Genomic DNA, 21,278 nt, shown 5'->3' with positions numbered 1-21,278 from the left:
ACACACAAACACACACACACATTTTAGGTCTGTGGTATCATATTTTACATACTTTTATTTTATGAGTCCCTTGACTGATTTTTACAGAAATACTTATTTTTATACTGCTCTTGTGGTCTTTCTTTCTTTCTTTTTCTTTTACTTTTCATACTCTCACTTACAGCCTTCCTTTCCACTCACAGTCCCCTTTAATATTTTCTAGAGGTGATTTAGTGGTCATGAACTCCTTCAGTTTTTGTTTGTCCGAGAAACAATTTATCTCTCCTTCTATCCTGAATGGTACCCTTGTTGGGAAGAGCATTTTTTGGTTGTAGATTTTTCCCTTTTAACATTTTGAATTTATCGTTCCACTCCCTAATGATCTGTAAAATTTCTCCTAAAAAATTGCTGATAGGCTTATATGGCTTCCCTTTTATGTAACTGTCTTCTATTCTCTTGTTGCTTTAAAAATTTTTTTTTATTACTACTTTTTTACCATTTTAATCACTATGTGTCTTTGTGTGGACCTCCTTATGTGAATTTGGGGGGATATCTCTGTGCCTCCTAGATCTGGATATCTTTTTCCTTCCCCACATTGGGGAGGTTTTCAGCTATTATTTCTTCCAATAAATTTTCTGCCCCCTTATCTTTCTCTCTTCTTTTGAGGTCCAGATAATGTGGATGTAATTACACTTGATGGAGTCACTGTTTATACAAACTGAATTTATACACTGTTTATACAAACTCAATTTGTATAATTTTCTGTCCTTTCCTTTGGTCCATTTGGTTTCTTTTCGTTACTCTGTCTTCCAGGTCATTAATTCTGTGGCTTCATCCAGCCTGCTGTTTATTCGATGAAGTGTATTTTTGATTTCATTTATTGTGTTCTTGATCTCTGATTGGTTTTTCTTTTTATTTTAGTGTTAAGGGTCTCACTAATGTCCTCCACTCTTTTCTTCAGTCCAGTGAGTATCTTTATGATGACTTCTTGAAGTTCTCAGTCACATTTGTCATTTATATCTGTTTCACTTTGGTTTCTTGCCATGGCTTCGTCCTGTTCTTTCATTTGGCAGATGTTTCTGTCTCCTCACTTGGCCTTTCTGTGTCGTGTTTCTGTGTGTTAGGAAAGTCAGCTACTTCTCTTGCTCTCAATGATAATAGGCTCTAGAGAAGAGAAGAGGTCCCATAGTGCAGTGTCCCGTGTTCCCCAGGGCCTGGCTCTACATGGAGTGTCTCCTATGTGTGTTACATGTGCCTTGCTTTGAGTCTTTGGCCTCTTTTTCCTTCAGTCCAGTGGTCTGCAGATGCTCTCTTTGCCTGTTGTGTGGTTGGTCTGCTTGTGAAACGCGATCTGCTCCTGCCGCTCAGCTGGTGCTGAGCAGAGGTCCTACAAAACGCACAGGTCAGGAGACATGCTGCTGGCAGGGCTCGCGCCAGTCTTCTGGAGGAGGGACCTGCAGTGCTGGGAAAGTGACTGGGAAGGGCGGACCATTGAAGTGGGGTACAGGTGGGGGATGCTTTCTGCAAGCATGCTAAGTATGGAGTCTGGGTTCTGCACTGCTTCCTGCAGGTGGCCCTTGTTTATGTGCCGATGAGGCTGAGTTGGGAAATGGCTCGTGCCAGCTCCTTTGTTTCTCGAGGGGTCTCCCTGCCAGGCTCTGAGATGAGCAAATCCTTCTTCCTTTCATATGCTCCCTCCGACCCCACCACCATTTTTCAAATTGCTCGCTCCACGCTCTATCTGCTCAGGCTGTTTGTTGTGCTGTCTCTTTAAAGGTGGGGACTCTGTTTCCTAGAGTCCTCCAGACTCTAGCAGAGCTGAGCCTACCGATTTGTAAAATTCCGGGCTTTAAGTCCCACTGGTTTTAAGAACTCATGCTATTCAGCACCTGTCACCTTGAAGGAAAAAATGTGACAGAGACATGTCCTTCCATTCCTGGGCCTCCGTATGAGAGTCTGTTTTCTGCCCTTCTTCAAGCCCCACCAGTTCCCTCCCCGTTGCGGATGGCCACGTTCCCTTTTGCTCCCAGATCACAGTCTTTGCCCTTCTTACCCTCTTTGATGTGTCCACTTCCCGGCCTTTAGTTGTGGAGTTTGTTCTGCCATCGTTGGATCCTTTCCTGAGTTATTCACATTGATGTGGGTGTTACCCAGTTGTGTTGGAGGGATGAGGTGAGCTTTAAGTCCTCCAGCGCCATCTTGTCAGCTGACCTGAAGTAATTGTTGATAGGTAAGCATGTACTGTTGCCATTCTGTTCATTGTTTTCTGGTTGCTTTGTAGACCTTTTCTTATTTCTTTTTTTTTTTTTTTTTAAAGATTTTATTTATTTACTTGACAGAGAGAGATCACAAGTAGGCAGAGAGGCAGTCAGAGAGAGAGGAGGAAGCAGGCTCCTCACAGAGCAGAGAGCCCAATGCGGGGCTCGATCCCAGGACCCTGAGATCATGACCTGAGCCGAAGGCAGAGGCTTTAACCCACTGAGCCACCCAGGCGCCCCACCTTTTTTTATTTCTTATTCTGCTCTCTTTTTTTGTGTGTTTTGATATCTTTTGGTATTAGTAGGTTTTGGCTTGTATATCATGTTTTTTTGTGTGTAATTCAGTTTTTCCTTATGGTTACTGTGAATTTTAAATAAAATATTTTAAACTTTTAACAGTTCATCTTAACTGATGGTGACTTACCGTTTATGCTTATAGGTTTCCTTTGATAGAGATAGTTCTTTACCAGTCAGCTCCGTTTGGGTTTCTGGGTGTGTTTGGTGATAATGTCTTCGGCAGTTGCAGGGCCTGCTAATATGATCTTTTGTGGTTGAGGCGACTCTGAGGCTGGGGGTGGGGGCGTGTGCCCCTGCTGAGAACAATTAGATAGGACTTGGTTACCTCCCCACCTGAGGCATCTGTAGAATGGGCTCTGTTGATGCCTAAGTCCATGGTCTGGACTTAGAACTGTATTCAGTAATAGGTGGGGCTAGGAATTAGCTTGTCTGCCCTGGCAGAGAGCAAAGAAGGGCCTAGGAGCTATAGAGCTCATCGTTTGGGGGTCTGGATCAGGCCTGAGTGTGCACTGAATTTGCTGGTCAGGTAAGCCCACCAGGTTTGCTCGGCAGGTGGGGAAAGGCATGTGCTGTGTTGTACGTGTGAGTGTCACCTTCTGTAGGACTGTTGAATGGGCCCCCCAGCTTCCTGTGTGGCCCAGGTAGTGTCTGTGGTTAGACAGGCTGAAGCTGTATTCAGCCCTGAGCAGGGCTCTGAATTAGATTCCTGCCCAGGCACAGCAGGAGAAACAGCTCTAAAACCAGTAAAGCTCTTTGATTTTTGTCTTCATTCAAGCTGAGGTGTAACATGTTCCCTGACTGAGCAGGGTGGTCCGCCTGTTCTTCTTCGCTGGTCACGTAGCTTCCAGGTCTTGTCAGCAGCCCTTCTGTTCTGGATGGGACTGGAAGGCACTTCCTACTGCGTGGGGCTTTGAGTCAGGACCCTGCCCGGGCATGAGCCAGCCTGGCTCTAGGGCCAGCAGAATTCCTCATCTGAGAATGAGAATCAGGCAGGTCTATACCCAGCCTAGTTCCCTTGCATCGTGTGCAGCCAGTGTGTTCTGCAGCTGAACGTAGCTGCTTTTTGGAGTCACTACGTGGGCACTGCGTGTGCTGGCCGTTGCAAGCCCTTCCTCCCCCTTCTCTGTCATAGTCAAGATTCCCAGTGACTGGGCCCCACAGATTGTTCGGCAACCCCTGTGGTGTGAGATGAGAGTAGGGGCTCCCACCAGTGACCCACGATATGGGGGAGATGGATTGACCCCTCTGGGGTTTTCTTTTCCCCCTGGAGAGACCAGTGGCCTGAGAAACCTCTCCTCTTGGTGCTGCGCTGACTGGGGGAGGGGCGGTGCCATCCGTGTGCAGCTTCTACTTTTATATGCAGTCTGTCTTGGTCTCTGAAGCGCAGTGGGATGCTTGCACCTCACCCCACGTTCCAGGATTCCTTCCGTGATTTCTTGTTCTTGAACAGTGGTTGTTCTTGGGAGAGGAAGTGAAGTCAGGCCCGACCTGTTGCCATCTCGGTGACATCCGGCTCCCACTCTCGGAGATCTTTAGCTCGTCTTAGCAGACTGCGTGAAGGGGGAGACTACAGATACTGTTGAGTTCTCTGAAGGTGTATATACTACCGTTGTCTAGATTTTGTGAAACTGTTAATGGAAAACAGTTTCTAAGTTTGAACATCCTGATTTTTAAGTTTGAATATCATTTTCATTTCAACTATTTGGTATTCTGAGGTATACCGGTTTCTGAGTCCAAAGATTCTAATTTCTATTTACTGTGATAGGATTATTTAGCAAAATATGCCAAGTGGATGAGTTAGTCTTTTTTTGAAGCTCTCATAGAAGCATGAAAACAAATATGATTTTAAAACACTTTAACATATGTAAAAAAATTTTCTGCATACAGTGTTCTTCCTTCATTATGGCTACCTTTGAAGAGAATCAGCACGTGGCAGACTGCTTTCATACCCAGCACACATCTCATATACATGCTTTGTATTCATTAGGAAAAGTTTTAATCTTCATTTAAAGAATGCAGTTTTTGTTTGGCAAAATGTAGTAGGAATCGTTGGGACTATCAACTTAAGTAATACTAGCAGCTGCACTACACTTTTCAAATAGAGGGTGATGTTGTAGGTTAATTGTGCTGTTCTTCTGTTTTCCTAACACGATAGTAAATTGTACTGGTAATTCTCCATGAGTACGTTATAGCTGGCTTCCATAAAGACAGGGAAAGTGGAAACCAGTAGAAATAGAAAGTGAAAGCCAGGTCATGTTAAAGGTGTATTAGAACTTCAGTGTCCAAGGAAAATATGCATAAAAATCATGATCATCCTTGAGAAATCTATTAAAATGAGTATTTTTTTTAAGATTTTGTTTATTTATTTGACAGATAGAGATCACAAGTAGGCAGAGAGGCAGGCAGAGAGAGAGGAGGAAGCAGGCTCCCTGCCGAGCAGAGAGCCCGATGTGGGGCTCGATTCCAGGGCCCTGGGATCATGACCTGAGCCGAAGTCAGAGGCTTTAACCCACTGAGCCACCCAGGCGTTCCAAAACATGAGTATTTTTTTTGCCAGTTAAATCACGTATTATATCATAGCCACACGAAAAAACTGACAATATAAAGTTGACAAGTCAGAGTACACAGGAAATTTAAATCTGATTTTCTCTTTCTCTTGAAAATTTTGTTTGAGAGGAGAATTTATTTGATCAGACAGTCGTAGGATGTTGTTTATAAAGTGATGCTATCAACCTTTCCTTAGAAAACCTAATGTTGATAATAATTGACATAGAGAAAAAATGCTTCTTGATTTTAACATTTTGTATATGTTTGGGGATATTCTTTTTTTTTTGTTTTTTAAGATTTTATTTATTTATTTGACAGAGAGAGATCACAAGTAGGCAGAGAGGCAGGCAGAGAGGGAGGGGGAAGCAGGCTCCCTGCTGAGCAGACAGCCCGATGTGGGGCTCGATCCCAGCACCCTAAGATCAGGACCTGAGTCGAAGGAAGAGGCTTAACCCACTGAGCCACCCAGGCGCCCGTCATTTTTTTTTTCTTTTAAAAAATTCATTCTGTAACACTCTACAAAGCATGTAGCCTATATGTAGCAATTACTACTGAGACTTCGAGAATAAATTACCAATTTCCTGTAATTATTATTTCGAGGTCAGGGAACTCATTTGCAAAATCCCCAGTTAGACTATCAACTATGGGTGGGTTTTAAGTAGAGGTTTATCAGAACTACTGTTCTGCAACAAAACGTACATTTTATAGAATAGTGAAGATGTAGTAATTGAAATGTCTTTCTAAGGTAGTTTCTGACACATGAAATCTTTATCGTAACTCCCAACACTCAGATGTACCATTTCTTTAAACTGTGCTAAGTCTGCTGCCATGAGGGGTAAGAATCCTGGATTCAGAGTATGAAGAGTGTGGAAATATCTGGTTCTTGTTTTAACAATGTCGTGTTCAGCAACCCACACAACCTCATCAGTTCTGTTTCTGGAGTTATGAATTGTGTGACATGGAAGGTTCCTTTGGCTCTGAAATTCCAGTAGTGTTTGAGTCTGCACGGTACCAGTGACTTTCAGAGTCTGTCATTAGAATGAAATGTTGACATTTTGGACAGTGATCTCTAGTCAAAGTTACTAGAATGGGAGACACTTTTTCTCACATCCTAATCTCCTTCTGCCAGATTTTACTTTTTTTCCCCTATGTCTTCCGCCTTAAAAAAATGAAGTTGAAAATGTTTGTAAAGGACATACCGTGCCTTTTTCATTTGTATATTTCTGTATTCTCCAGCGAAGAGGGTCTTGACGTCATACAGTGGCAGTTCTGGGACTCGTCTGCCTTTACTTTGTTCTGCTGTAACCCCATCCTGGGCGCTGATGGGCAGTGGGCTTCCTCATGTTGCTTCAGAGTTGTTGGCTTCTTTGAACCAACTTTCACTTCTGCCCTGGGGCGTGTTTATTTTGGGCGCTTTGGGATAGACCATTTTCATCTTGGTGACTAGGATTGCTGGAGGAAAAAAGCAACTCGAGGGGATTTAGTGGAAGGTGAGAACATCACCCGGAGCAGGGCCTGTCGAGTGTGTTTGCGGAGAGAAGAATGGAGGCTGAGAGGGGCTCCTAGCCAGAAAGGGAGTTGACAGAGTGGATTCTCAGAACTTGGGGAAACCGAGGCTTAGAGGGTCTGCCGTGTGGCCCTTCACCTAGATGCATTGCTATGGGGGCCACTGTTGCAGCCTGATAAGGTTCCTGTCACTCAGGTGTCCTGGGTCAGGGCAACAGCCACTGGTCTGTAGGTGTAGATACTTAGACTTACCCAGGATCCTGTGCAGTTCTGGCACGCTGTTTATGCTTTCTTCCTCTTCCCTCAGTTTTCAAGAAACTGTATCAGGATGCAAATGAGTGATTTAATAGGAATGACCTTGAATCTTCTTTAATTTATATATTTAAAAAAATCATTCGCAAATTTGATTATCATCATCAGTGCAATTATTTGTGACCTATTTCTTAGCCCTCCAGAGCTTAAAAAATAAATGGGCTCTGACTTTAAATCTAGTGTTTGTAAGTTTCGAAAATCTCTTTTCCTCCTTGCTTTTGAAAAACGTCATTAGCGCTGTAGATCTTGATAGGATTACAATTGCATTAATTATATTAGCAACTGTAATTAACTTCTGTCTAGCTCTTTGTAGCTCACCCTTTCCGTATACATTAATTCATTTGTACTCCACAGGAACCCTGGTATTACTGATTACACAGCGAGGCAGCAGTGTGTTATAATTTGAAACCTAGTCTCTAATCTCGTGTTCTTTACTTTCTGTTAAGCTGCTTACCTTGACTGAAGGGGAGTGAGAAAGTGACGCCTGTTCCTCATTTCCTTTCCTCATGCCTGTTGTTGAATGCCACTGCTCCTCCATTTCTCATTCCCTTTCGTATTCCGGCTTACACATTTCCTTCCTTCCCATTTCTTGTTTTCCTCTGTGATCTGTTTCTTCCCCCGCTCCTCCCTTAGTTTTACTAGCCATCTCCATTTTGTGCCAAAGTAATTTTTTGTAAGGAGTCAGTAAAGATTTGTTTCATTTATTTGTTTTTAATCTTTTTATTTATTTATTTGACACAGAGAGAGAAAGAGATCACAAGTAGGCAGAGAGGTAGGCAGAGAGAGAGAGGGGGAAGCAGGCTCCCCGCTGAGCAGAGAGCCCGATGTGGGGCTTGATCCCAGGACCCTGAGATCATGACCTGAGCCGAAGGCAGAGGCTTAACCCACTGAGCCACCCAGGTGCCCCCAAGATTTGTTTCATTTTAAAAAAAAATTGTAACTAGAATATTTGAGTCTTACTTCACTGTAAAGGTGCTTAATTTAGGAAATGAGAGAATGAAAGTATACTTTAACCTTAAGCAACCAATACAAAGCCGATTTAACCAATAAAAAGCTAATGAAAGGTTTTACAGAGAAAATTTTCTTGGATGTGTGTATTAGGGATACTTTTTGAAGGTTTTTATTTGAAGTACACTTTATAGTTTTTTACTCTTAAATGGGTGGGTCAGGATAATCCATATTTTTTAAGGTTATGGACTGTGTTTCCTATCTCAGCTTTGTATTTAGGCTAGATAAATAATGAAGCTGTAAGGAGAAGGATTTTGAACTTTCGGTCTTTAGCATCTCTTCATGAACATTAATTGTAATTTCTCAAAATTAAGTTTCAAAAATAACGTTTGATCACTCTTTGGATTAGATTTAAGAATGCATCTCAAGCCCACATAATTTCTCCTTCATAAACCATATTTAGAAATACTGTCATCTTTGAAGGTGTGGTTTTCACAGTGGGATTCTTTCATGCCAAGTCTTAATAAATCTTTGCAGTGAAATCTGGTTTTTGCGATAGGCTCTTAACTAGATTGGTTTTAAAAAGTGGAAAATGAACAACAAGCTGGAATTCCAGCAACGAATTTTGCTCGCTGTGTTAGCAGTATTGTGTCCAGAGGTACTGTGAGATACGTATAATCATCTATTTAAATTGTATCCTGCTTACCCAGCAAGGTCAGCTCTCTGCGAAGCCTCCCCGGATCTTTCCCGGGAGAGTTGACCCCAGTCTCATGGTGCCCAGCCGTTCCTAGAAACACTTGTCAGCCCATCTCTGTCGCTTCATTCCAGTTACTTTTGCAAATCTGTTTTCCTTGAGCCCTTGCACGGCTCTTGGACAGAAGTCAGTGGTGGCGGTACTAAGGACAGTATAGGGTTGGTTTGGTTTTTTGTTTTGTTTTGTTTTGTTTTTGTTTTTGCATGTGGGAAAGGTATATTTTGGAAGTGTTTATGTTGTGTTTCAATATTGATAAAATAATATTTCTTACATCATTTTTAAAAAAGATTTTATTCATTTATTTGACAGACAGAAATCACAAGCAGGCAGAGAGGCAGGCAGAGAGAGAGGGGGGAAGCAGGCTCCCCGCTGAGCAGAGAGCCCCATGCAGGGCTTGATCCAAAGACCCTGAGACCTTGACCTGAGCTGAAGGCAGAGGCTTTAACCCACTGGGCCACCCAGGTGCCCCGCATACATCTTTTTTTTTTTTTTTTTTTTTTGCATACATCATTTTTAAAGCTCGTCTGTAATACGCGGAACTTTTGTTTCTGTTATGCATATGCATTACTGTATTATGCTATGCTATAAAATGCACATCTTTGTTTTCCTTACATTTCTGTGCTTAGCCCATTGTCATCATTTTATAGAAGGGCAGTGAGAACACCTCTCCCAAGGGGCTGAGGACTAAGAGTGTGAATTTAAAGCCAGCAAGGACGCCCCAGGTGCCCCGTTTTGTACCTCCTCCCGTATCGATTGCCGTGAGACAGCCACAGTAGAAGTGTGTCCAGCTCATGGTGGGAGAGGAAGTAAAGCGCAGACCAGGTCTGTTTCAAGGTCCGTAGTCAGGACCTCTCCAACTTCCTTCCCTTCCTGTCTCTCTTCTGTCACGCTTCACATGGGCTTGAGTTGAATGACAACAGGAGGAAACTTGAAATTTTCATTCGCGATTGAAAGTGGGAATTTGAACTTCAGTTTTTAAAAGTTCAGTTTGTGAAAGTTCACGAGGAGCTTGTACTTTACAGGTTCCGTGTGTCTGTATTTCACTGTTCTCGTATCCTAGCAGCCTGGATGCCCTGTAGCGTACGGTCTGTTATTTCTGCTTCTGTCACCTGGTGCAGTACTTTCAGAACGTAGGTTTGAGCACGGGCTATCATTAAGTTATGTGTCGTGACCGTGGATCGCTCTGCGTACCAAACTGAAGGAGACATTGCGTTACTGCTGTAAACACTAAAGCCTTGGAGCTGTTTTGCAAATTTATAGTTCAGAAGAGCCGGTTATAGCCAGCCAGCCAGTGAACTAAGGAGTTCTCTTACGGGTCCTGCTAACGCGGAGTTACTGACGTGAGACTGCCATTAACCCTTGCGTGTTTTGATGTACACTTAATTTACATTTGGAAAAATAAGTTGGTACCACACAAATCTCCCACTGTCATAAAAGGTACAACAACTTGTAAAAGATGTCATTAAAACACAACATTCAGCGCTTATGGTAACTTGCCCCCAGAAGGTGTCTCCTTTAGGGTAAGAAGACATTTTGCTTACGTGGATTATTTGTGATGTGTGTCTTTCGTTTCACGCGGTGACCTTACACTGATTGTCATTATCAGTTGTGCCGGCGATGCTCTGCGAAGCGAAGAAAATACTGTCTTAAAATCTTCTGTAGTTTTGGATCATACATAAATTTCACATCCTTCTAATCACAGTGTAGGTACCCTTTGTGTGCAGCAAGAGTTTTGACATTAAATGATCCGCAAACTGGCAGGGATTTAAACTTTGTCTTATGACCTCATTTTAGCTTCCTCTCCAACCCAGCTGCCCGTCGAGTAAGGTGTCCACTTCCCTTAAGCTTTGTTCACCCCTGGAGATGCATGTCCATACAGCACCGTAGTCCACCTCTCTCCACTTACACTTGGTTCACGCTTCTAATTCCGTCTCTTTGGGCAGCTGAGTCTGACTGTTCTTTCCTTCTTTTATTATCTTTTCCTAGGTGTCCTTGTTCTGGTTCACATTTAAACTCTTCATACTTGTTTGAAATCTTAGAAGCTGAAATTGGGGCTTGAATTGGAAGGATTTTGTGTGTTTGAGTCCATTCTGGCCCTTCCTGTAGGGTGTTCCAGCTTCGCCTTGTGGCAAGTTACTCCTACTAAATCCAAGTTTTACTTCGCTTTCTCCTTTTAAAATGAAATTATTGCCAGGGAAGGTCACACTCGAGTATGACTGTCAGACAATTCTTGCTTGCTTGAGAGGTGCCTGCCTCTGAGGAATGACACTGGATTGAGCAGAGACACATTTTTGTTTGTCTTCATTAATTAGGCAGTTAAAAGTGCCTGTGGAGGATATGTCATGTAATAATTCCAAACATTTTGCAGAGGGACAGATGAAGTTGAGCATTCCTGGGGCACCTGGGTGGCTCAGTCAGTTAAGTGTCTGCCCTCAGCTCAGGTGCTGGGATTGAGTCCCACATCCGGCTCCCTGTTCAGCACGGCGTCTGCTTCTCTCTCTCCGTCTGCCTCTCCCCTTGCTCATGCTCTCTCTCTTTTTCTCTCCCGTGAATAAATCTTAAAAAAATAAATAAATTGAGCATTCCTTTCCTTTTTTTTTAAAAAATATTTATTTATTTATTTGACACAGAGAGAGAGACACAGTGAGAGAGGGAACACAAGCAGGGGAGAGGGAGAAGCAAGCCTCCCGCCGAGCAGGGAACCTGACGTGGGGCTTGATCCTAGGACCCCAGGATCATGACCTGAGCTGAAAGCAGATGATTAATGACTGAGCCACCCAGGTGCCCCTTGAGCATTCCTTTCTAATATTCTTAAGTAATATTCAAATTGATGTGACTGCATTTATTTTAGTGAGAATGGGTATCTGTAGTACATTTATCCTTTATTCTTTTGGCTTGATTTTTCTGCCAATCTCCTACCTCTCCCCCTTGCATTTTGTTGGGTTGCTTCATGAGGAAGTTTTCCAGTAGCCAGACCCAGAGCTTGGGGTTCACACAGGTCCATTGAATGCGTTGCTGATAGGACTGAGTTTGTGTGCGGTGAGAGGAGTTAGTAAGATATCAAGAAAACTTGCCATGAGACCTCTCTGGTGCTGGTAGAAGGTGGGTGGCCACATGTTAAGGAAACAATGGCCTTTGAAAATTGGTGGGTTGAATAAAGTATTGAAGCAAAGTCTGGGCATTTAAAGAGCCTTTAGAAGAACAGGGAAAATTAAAGAGGGGGAATAAACGACAGCCGTCCAAGTTACCCGCTCACTGGTACTTCTGTGATGGGTAATGATATCCCGAAGCTAATTTGTACAACCCACTTTAGCTGTGAGAACCAAAGGAGGGAAGATTGGTTTGCGAGTCGAAACAATTTAATTAATAAATATGTATTTTGTAGGTAATCCTGTTTCTATCACTCAATTAACATATGTGCTCATATTCCGGAGGTTGATTCTTTTCTGTTTGTGAATGACCATTGTAATTGCCTTTCTGACATGTTGACAGACTGTCTTTCTAGTAGACATGGGTGGAATGTTACCCCTCGATTTCCATAATGTTCTCAACGTTTAGCACTGTGGAATTCGGGAAAGATATTTTGCTTTCAACACAGCATTGAATATTGATTCAACTAATAGAGCGATTATTGTACAAAACAGACCCTTTTTTTTTCCCACATAGATTTTTTTCCGTATTATGAATTTACAAATATGCATATAATGATGGATTATGTTTAAAAATTAGCTTCTGGCTCAGAATTTTGCAATACATAATAATTTTAGCTCATAAAATTGTTTAGTAACATTCTTTGTGGACTGGATCAAATGTAAAAACCAGCACAGAATCAAGGTTTTGTAGCTGATTGCAAAATAACTGCTGAAAGCCTCAGGCTTAAGATTAAATTTGGGTTTAACAGGGGTGAATTTTTGTGACATTGCTGAATAACGACTTAGGGAGATGTTTATTAAAGATGGTTAATAAACCCACTGAGACACATCTGACCATTATTTATAGGAGATGAAATGTAAATTTACATTTAGAATGGAAAAGACAAAAGATTTCAGAAATACTGCATTTGAGTGTGTCCCATTCTGCATATTAAGGCAATCTGCTTTTTTTTTTTTTAAATCTTCGTATTAAAATTGCTTATCTCTGTTTTAATCACTTTACGTCTTTATCACCATCTCCTTGGTGGTCTCCTGTTATTATCAGTTGATCTGGTCATACTGAGCATCATTCTTCCCATCTGTTCCTATTAATACTCACTCCTTTAATTTCTTCCTCTGTGTGATTGAAGTGATGTCAAAACGGGTATTTTCACTGTGTTTTTCTTTCAGACTCTGTTGTCCTGATTCCACCGCCCCCCCTTTCTCTTCAATCTAGCCATGAAGGGTGATGAAATTCACAGTAGTCACAAAATAAATCAGTATGCACTGAGCTGCATGCTTTCCCCATCACGGTGCGAGGCCTCAGTGGCCAGAAGGGATCAAACAAAGAAGCAATGTGTGAGTGTGTAATTGTGCTCCTTGCTTCGTGGTCCCGTTCGTAAGAATGGCATGTTCATTTGCAGCACAAATTGCTCCAGAAATTTCCTTTTTTACTTTTCACATCTTTATTCCCTGAGCATGTTTCCCTGTTCCAACGTTCTTGTTTTCTCTCCTGTTCTTCCCAAACACATCACCTCACTTTTATTTTTTAGTCTATCAAATTTCAATTTGTTTTAGGTGGTTTCATTATTGATAACTGTGCATCGAGAGGTAATGATTTGCAGTATATGTTTTTAGTCTGTGGTCTCTACATTTAGGGAATTGATTTGAAACAGCAGTCTGTTTGCACAAGGATTCTTAAATGAGTTGGTTTATAGCAAATAAAAGTTTCATTCCTCTAGTCCATTAAAAAAAAAAAAACAACTGTTCTGTGGTTGAATTTTCTTCTTTTCATCTTTGGCCAGATATAATGAGGGACTTTTATGTTATTTCCTATTTTGTCTTCAGTGTACTATATTTTTCAATTAAAAAAAAAAAACCCAGACTATTGTTAGCTCTCCTGCTCTTTAATGAATCATTGGATTGGAAAATAACTCATTATATCATCAGGCAGAGATATGTTCCTTTATTTGCATGTAGATAGTGAAGATGAATAATTTATCTAATGTTATTAGTGCAGGCTGCATTTTACTGAAATCTCAGCAGGATATAATGAAATTTGTCTCATGCTAGTGTGGAGATAGCATGCCTTTGCATAGTCATTATTGAACTTTTGGCATCTCTCAGAGAACTATTATGTTAGCATGCCAGTCTTGCTCACCTCTTCATTAACTGGACTTTTGATTGAAGAGTTGAACTTATCTTGAAGATCTGTGAAATCTGGTGTGCCAAATGCTTGCTTGACTCCAGCTATGTTTCTACAGCAGAGCAAGAATTTTCAGAATGAATGAAGGACTTAATGTTTCTTATTAAAGTGATTACTGCAAAAACACTGTGACTGATGGTTTTATTACTTCTGGTCATTTAAAGCTATCTGTAAGACAGACATGGAAGCAATGTATCTTTCTGAAACGAAGGGTGATGAAACATGTATATAATTGTCTATTATGTATATATATATACATAATATATATATATAATTGTACTAATTATGTATTTGAAGTTATTTTAAATAATTGCTTTGAAAAAGTTGGCTTTGATTTGCTTATTACATGATCGTGTGTGGAGGTCAGCAGATCTCCTGAGCAGCAGTAAAGCTGGACAGTCAAAAACAAGCAGCTCAGTTGACTTGAAGAACTGTTCGTTAAAGTGGAGATTTTGATGGCAAGTAACAGGGAGGGTCTGTGGATCTACCTTCTTGAAACTGGGGGACTGTTTGGCATGAAGAGTGGACAGGTGGACTAGCCAGGATTTGAACAGGAACTTCCTGAAGGTGAGGCAGTGATAGGAGGCTTGCTAAGTCTCCACGGACGGTTAGTTGACTGGGGGTTGTGCACATGCACAGCAGAGTCTGGAGTGGGCCCAGCCACCCACGCTCACCTGCCTGCTGGAGCCTGCACGCACATCCCGGGAAGGTGGGGCGGACTCAAAAGTGGCCCTAACTCTGAGTGACCTCACTGGCTCATACACAGTTCCATCAGCAGATAGAAATCTCATTGGCTTGTGGTATTTGAACAAATGCGTGACCATTCTTTCCTCAATAAAAAGCTAATGCAGATACAGAGTTGACCCCTAAGAAGTCACGCTTGGTGGAGGGGAGTGGGGATGGAGAATTAAGATGGGACAAGGACAACCCTTCATTGTAGAGAGACAGATTTCATAGATTTAGTCCAGGTAAGCTAGTAAAGAAAACCAACAACAGTCCTTGGTGGGGTGCCGTCTGAATTAAAACTTGCCACAATATATTATCTACAGTGTTCTGTATTAAACAAGATATTACGATACATGCAGAGAAAGCAAGTACACCCATATGCAGGAAGAAAAACAAACCGGTCAGTATAGATTGTCTTTGACCAAAAATGTTGGAGTTAGCAAAGACTCCCAAGTACTAAGTAAAATCATGTCAAAAGCCTTTAAGGAAAGGATGATGGCAGTGATGAATACAGAATCACAAATAAGATGGAAAGGATAAAAAAGAACCAAGGGGAAATTGAAAAGTACAGTAAATTAAATGTTCATTCAAGGGGCTCAATTGCAGTTTGAGGTGGCAGAAGAAAATCAGTAAATTTGAGGACAGATCAATAGAAATGATCCACTCTGAATAACAAGAAAAATCAGCAGGGACTCAAAGACCTGTGGGGCAGCATCCAGCAGACCAGTTAGTGTGTCACGGAGCCACAGAAGGAGATACAGAAAAAGTGCCCCTCCCCAATTTTTTTTTTTTAAAGTACTGTATGAAAACTTCCCAAACTTTGTTAAAACAAAACAAAACAAAACGAAAATTAAAAAAAACAAACAAACATTACTTTATGGAGCCAAAAAGCTACCTGAATTGCAGGTAGGAAAATCACAGAGATCCAGGAAAGCATAATAAAGAAGTAACACATTATGTACAAGGGGAACAACATTAAGATCGATAATTGACTTCTCATCAGATGCAACAGAGTCAAAGGCAGTGACCTTTGACAGTTGAACCTTGAACGACATGGTTTTAGAACTGTGTGGTCCCCTTCTCCATGGATTTGTTTACAGACCAGTGCTGTATGTGTATTTTCCTCGTGCTTTTCTTAACATTTTGTTTAGCTTATTTTATTGTAAGAAGTGTGTAATACATATGACATATAAAATATTTGTTAGTCAGCTGAGTATGTTATTGGTAAACAGTGTAAGCTATTAGCAGTAAGTTTTGTTATATGTGGATTTTCAGCTGTGTGGGGGTTGGGCCTGCTCACCTCTGCAGTGTTCAAGAATCAGCTCTATTCAGTGCTCAGAGAAAAAAAACCTGTCAACTAATAATTCTTTATCCAGCAAAAGTATCTTTCACAAATTAAGCAAAATAAAGACTCTCAAATAAGCAAAGAATCTGTGTTGCTAGTAGATTTCCTTTACAAGAAATAGTAAAGAAAGTTCTTCAGGCAGAAAGGAAGTAGTATCAAATGATAAGTTGAATTCGCAGGAGGGAATGATTGTTAGAAATGGTTAAATATGTGGTTAAATATTAAGTACTTTGTAAAGATTTTAAAACTATATAGTTGTGGGGTGCCTGGGTGGTTCAGTCAGTTAAACGCCTGACTCTTGATTTCGGCTCAGATCATGATCTCAGGCTTATGAGATCGAGTTCTGTGTTGGGCTCTGTGCTGGAGTGAAGCCTGCTTAGGATTCTCTCTCTCCCTCTGCCCCCTCCCCCGAAAAACAACAACAACAAAAACTATACAGTTGTTTAGAACAATAATTATGGCCCTGTATTTTTGGGGTTTATGCAGCTGTTAATATGTGTGACAACAATAGCACAAAGAGGGAGGAGGGAAAAGAAATGGCATTTGGACGACTAAATATCCATATGCAAAAAATGAACCTAGACCCTTATACACAAAAGGGTATAGACCCTTATACACATAAAGTAACAAATTGGATCCTAGACCTAAGGCTAAGACCTAAAACAGTAAGACACGGAGAAGAAAGTACAGAAGAAATCTGTGCCCTTGGGCTGGGCCAGGAGTTCTTAGCTAGAATAGCAAAAGCATGAGCTAGAAAAGAAAAAATTGAGAAAGTACACTTCATTAAATTGAAAAACATTTACTTTTAAAAAGATACTATCACGAAAGTGAAACTGTAAGCTTCAGACTGCAAGAAAATATTTACAAATCACATACTTGACGAAGGTTTTGTAAGCAGAATAAAGGATTCTTAGAACTCTATAACAAGGCAGCTACTCCAGTTAAAATACTGGCCGACTCCTGGAGTAGACATTTTTATTAGTGAGGGTTCTCCAGAGAAACAGCCAATAGGGTGTGTGGGTGGGTGGGTTTGTTGAAGAGAAATGTATGATAAGGAATTGGCTCACACTATTATGGAGATATTTTGGAGACTGAGAATTCCAAAGACCGTAGTCTGCAAGCCAATGCTCTGTGAGAGCTGATGTGTAGGTCCAGCCCAAGTCCAAAGGCCCGAGAATCAGTAGAGCTGATGGTGTAAGTTTCAGTCTGCAGCTGAAAGAAGACCAAGAAGAGCCTGTATCCCAGTCAGAATCTGAAGGCTGGCAAAGAGCAATGACCCAGCTGTGCAGTCAGATGGGAGTTGTTTCCTCTTAGCTTCCTTGTTCTATTCAGGTCTTGGATTGATTGGATAAGGCCCACTAGTGTTAATCAGTCTCCTGATTCAAATGTCAGCCTTATCCAGAAACACCATTGCAGAAACACCCAAGATAATGTTTGGTTAAGTGTCTGGGCACCCTGTGGCTTAGTCAAGTTGACACATAAAAATTAACCATACGAACATTTTACCACACAAGACGTGCAGATGGCTAATAAACACGTGGAAAGGTGCTCAACATCGTTAGTCATTATGGAAATGCATGTTCATTCCAACCACAATACTGGATTACTTCTCACTAGAATGGCTGTTGTCAAAAAAGTTGCAACTATAAGGACTTCGTTAACAATGTGGGGAAACTCAAGTCCTCATACGTTGCTGGTAGGATATAAAATGGTACCACCACTTTGGAGAACAGTTGTTTCTTATAAAGTTAAACAGAAATTGACCACGTGACCCAGCAGTTCCATTCCTGGGAGTCTATCCAGAAGAAATGAAAACGTATGTCCCCATGAAGACTAGTATGTGAATATTCGTAGACGCAAGCATTTTTCTAATAGGTATTAATTGGAAACAATACAAATGTCCGCCAGTTGGTCAGCAGATGAACAGAATGTGATGTATTTTGAAATGGAAGCAAGGGTGGACTGTAAATAAGCTTGAGGGAATTCTTAGGGTGATGGAAATGTTCTAAAATTGGGTTGTTGTGATGATTGTACAACTGCATGTGTTAACTTAAAATCATTAAATTGGGGGCACCTGGGTGGCTCAGTTGGTTAGGCGTCTGCCTTTGGCTCAGGGTATGATCCGAGGGTCCTAGGGTTGAGATTTGGGTCAGGCTCCTTGCTCAGAGGAGAGCCTGCTTCTCCCTCTCTCTTTGCTGCTCCCTCTGCTTGTGTGTGGGAGCTTTCTCTATGTGTCAAATAAATAAGTCTTTGAAAAAAAAATCATTAAGTTGTATACTTGCAAGGAGTGAATCTTACAGGATGTACCTCAGTGAAGTTATAAAAAAATACTACGTATATAATGAACAAAGGACAAAGTAAGCATGGAAGAAATAATAATTGGAGAATCTGAAGGGGATGGGAAGTCTTCGTACTGTTCTCCCGTATTTTCTACCACTGCAATTCAAAATTTCAAAGTTATAAAATTTTTCATGGCTCTTAGAAATAGTCTGTTTTTCTTTCATAATAGTTTTAAAAAATAAGTCTAAAAATTTTTGTCTTAAAAAAATCTGACCCTAAAGTGTCACCTTATCCCAGCCTTTTAATTTGTTATTTCTTTGATGTGCTGTTTGCTTTGAGCAGATAGTTTGCTTTTGCACTTTTTTTTTTTTTTTTTTTTTTAAATTCCCCAACAGTGGGTTGGTTGGCAGGCCTGGTGGTCAGGTAAACTCTTCCTGCTTCATTACATACCTGGTCCCCGCTGGAGAGCATGCGTACCTTATGGAATGACATTCTGAGGATGTTTCTGTTTCCATCATCTGTACAGTAGAAATGTGCAAATATTTTAAGCAAAGAACTTTGACTGCAGGATGCGCACACAGCTGTTTTTCCCTTTGGCAGTATTTCTTAGGTCAATGGTTCCATCTTATGTATATTTTGTTGTTTGTTTCATAACAGAAGGTACATGAAAATATTAACTCATTTGTTGAGAGCAGTCAATTGAAGTTCTGTGGCTGACGCTGTCGTGTATTTTTATGCTTTCATTGGAGGTCACTCTGTGAGACTGCTGGGTCAGAAAAAGGACAATGGAAAGCGCCTGGGGGGGGCACGATTGGATTTGCCAAAGATCAGGAAGAATCCGCTGATAGAAATCATTTCCATCAATACCGGGTAAGTGTCTCTCAGACTTACCCATAAAATACTCAGTATACTCCGTGAATTCAGGTTTTCCCTCTGGACATGGGACAGAATAAAGCAGTTGAACGTTTTCACAGGAAAGAAAAAACCAAAAAGCTCTAAATCACATGAATATGGTTCCCTCTTAGAGGTTCCCTGTGTACAAGTTACACATTGATTTGCAGCAGGGTCTTAGGCCTTTGATTAATATTATTCTGACATCTTCTTGTTAACAAACTTGGATTTCATTTTCCAGCCATGCCCTTAGGTTAAAATATTTTTTAAAAAGAGTTTTGTTGTTGGAATGATTAATATACCCATCATCTTTGTTTTTTTAATAGAATTATAGTAAATAATGCCTGAGATACTAACCATGTTTTAATTATGAACTCTCTGAAATTCATGTTTTAAAGTGTTGCCCTTGGAGTGCCTGGGTGGCTCAGTCAGTGAAGTGTCCGCCTTCGGCTCAGGTCATGGTCTCAGGGTCCTAGGATCAAGCCCTGCGTTGGGTGCCCTGCTCAGCGGGGAGCCTGCTTCTCCCTCTCTCTCTGCCCCTCCCCCTGCTTGTGCGCTCTCTCTTTCATATAAATAAATACAATCTTTAAAAAAAAATAAAATGTTGCCCTTTGAGCTTTGAGCTAAAAATAAGCATTGTTAACTGAATATTAAGCACTCTTAATTTCATATCTTAGTCTGAAGTTCCTGACCTTACTATTGACTCTTGGCAAGCTCGTTTTTACTTTGTTTTATTTGCATTAATGGACTTTGTCGTCAATATTAGTGTAGTCTGAAAGTCTGATGAGGCAAAGGCCTTCTGTTCTTTAAATCATGGAGTCGCTCCATTCATCAAACGGCCTTGCGTAGGCTTAAGCTATCTTGCCCTATTTTTTTTTTTTTAAGATTTTATTTAAGAGAGAGAGCGTGCATGGGTGGGGTGAGTAGAGAGAGAGGGAGAAGGAGAGACTCTCAAGCAGACCGTACGCGGAGCCCCGGGGCCCAGCGTGGGGCTCAGATTCACGATCCTGGATCATGACCTGAGCTGAAGTGAAGAGTTAGACGCTCAACCAGCTGAGCCACCCAGGCAGCCCTGTCCTGCTTCTTTCTGATTTCAGCTTCCTTCCCTCTTTTTTAGTGTTGTTTTCCTCTGTCCTTTGTATCTTTCATGCTGTTTCCTGTGGGGAGCCGGGGAACTTGCCTTTCTCCTTCTCCAGCTTCGTTCTTCCTCTCCCTAAGCAGTGCCTCCATTCCCCCCCGCACACTCCCAGCTCTGTCGTCACTGGTCATCTTTTCTCTAGTTTTATCACCTTCTGGTTAATCCTTCTCACTACTGCCAAAGATCAGGGAAGGCTGAAGAAGTCATTTGGTTTTTCCCTAAAAGCCGCCTGGGGTGACTTTGATTTGCCTTGGTGAATTTGTCTGGGACCAACGTCTGGCCTTCAGCACCGAAGATTCAGAGACCTGCACTCCTCAAGCTCAGAGACCGGTGATTAAATCAGGGTATAGTAGTGCGAAATGTCGTTACCACATTGACTGGAGCATCTAATATATTCTCGCTTTTGAGCCTGAGCCAAATCAGAGGCATAAGGCTGTTTGCTTCTCCCTCTGTCTCCATTCTCCTGCTCCTTTCAGTTGTACTGCAGTTTTTCTTTTTACTTCTGATTTTCTACCTAAAATCGCCATATCCCCACATTCCCCATCGTTCATATTTGCCTTATTTTCTTCTGTAGCACTTCTCATTATTGAAATAGATACGAGTTCATTTGTATTTTAATCGTCTCTCCTCACTGGCATGTCATAATCTCCAAGATGGCAGGAATTTTCGACTCTCTCGCCTACCACTGTATCCTAAGAATACGGAAGAACATACACAGCAGGGATTTAATAAATATTTACTTACTGAATGAATGAATGATTGATTTTTATAATTTGAAAGTTTAATGGGTTTATGCTAAATTCTCTTCACAGAACAGATTGCCTTACCAGTTGGACAGTAATACTTGGAGTTTGGTTGAGCATGCTTTCTCCTGAACAGTGTCTTTAGGAGGGCAAAGTCAAGTGTTTCTGTGAATCCCTCTCTCTCTCTTCTTTTTTACCCCCCATGTAGGATTGATCA

At 41.3% G+C, this 21,278-nt stretch overlaps 1 protein-coding gene across 2 annotated transcripts in view; it reads left to right on the top strand.

Moving 5' to 3' along the window:
- The window catches only part of LOC111138564 (CDK5 regulatory subunit associated protein 1 like 1), a 653,240-nt gene that overhangs the window by 201,851 nt on the left and 430,111 nt on the right, over positions 1-21,278 (top strand). For both annotated transcript variants that reach the window (XM_022490583.1, XM_022490584.1), the window contains exon 7: positions 19,039-19,159. In XM_022490583.1, the coding sequence (XP_022346291.1) occupies positions 19,039-19,159 (121 nt within the window). The remainder of the gene's footprint in view (positions 1-19,038; positions 19,160-21,278) is intronic.

Source organism: Enhydra lutris, unplaced genomic scaffold, assembly GCF_002288905.1.
Source record: "Enhydra lutris kenyoni isolate GAN:26980312 unplaced genomic scaffold, ASM228890v2 scaffoldscaffold93, whole genome shotgun sequence".
Classification (NCBI taxonomy): Eukaryota; Metazoa; Chordata; class Mammalia; order Carnivora; family Mustelidae; genus Enhydra; species Enhydra lutris.
The sequence above is the reverse complement of the archived record's forward strand: the minus strand, read 5'-3'. Positions and strand labels throughout refer to the sequence as shown.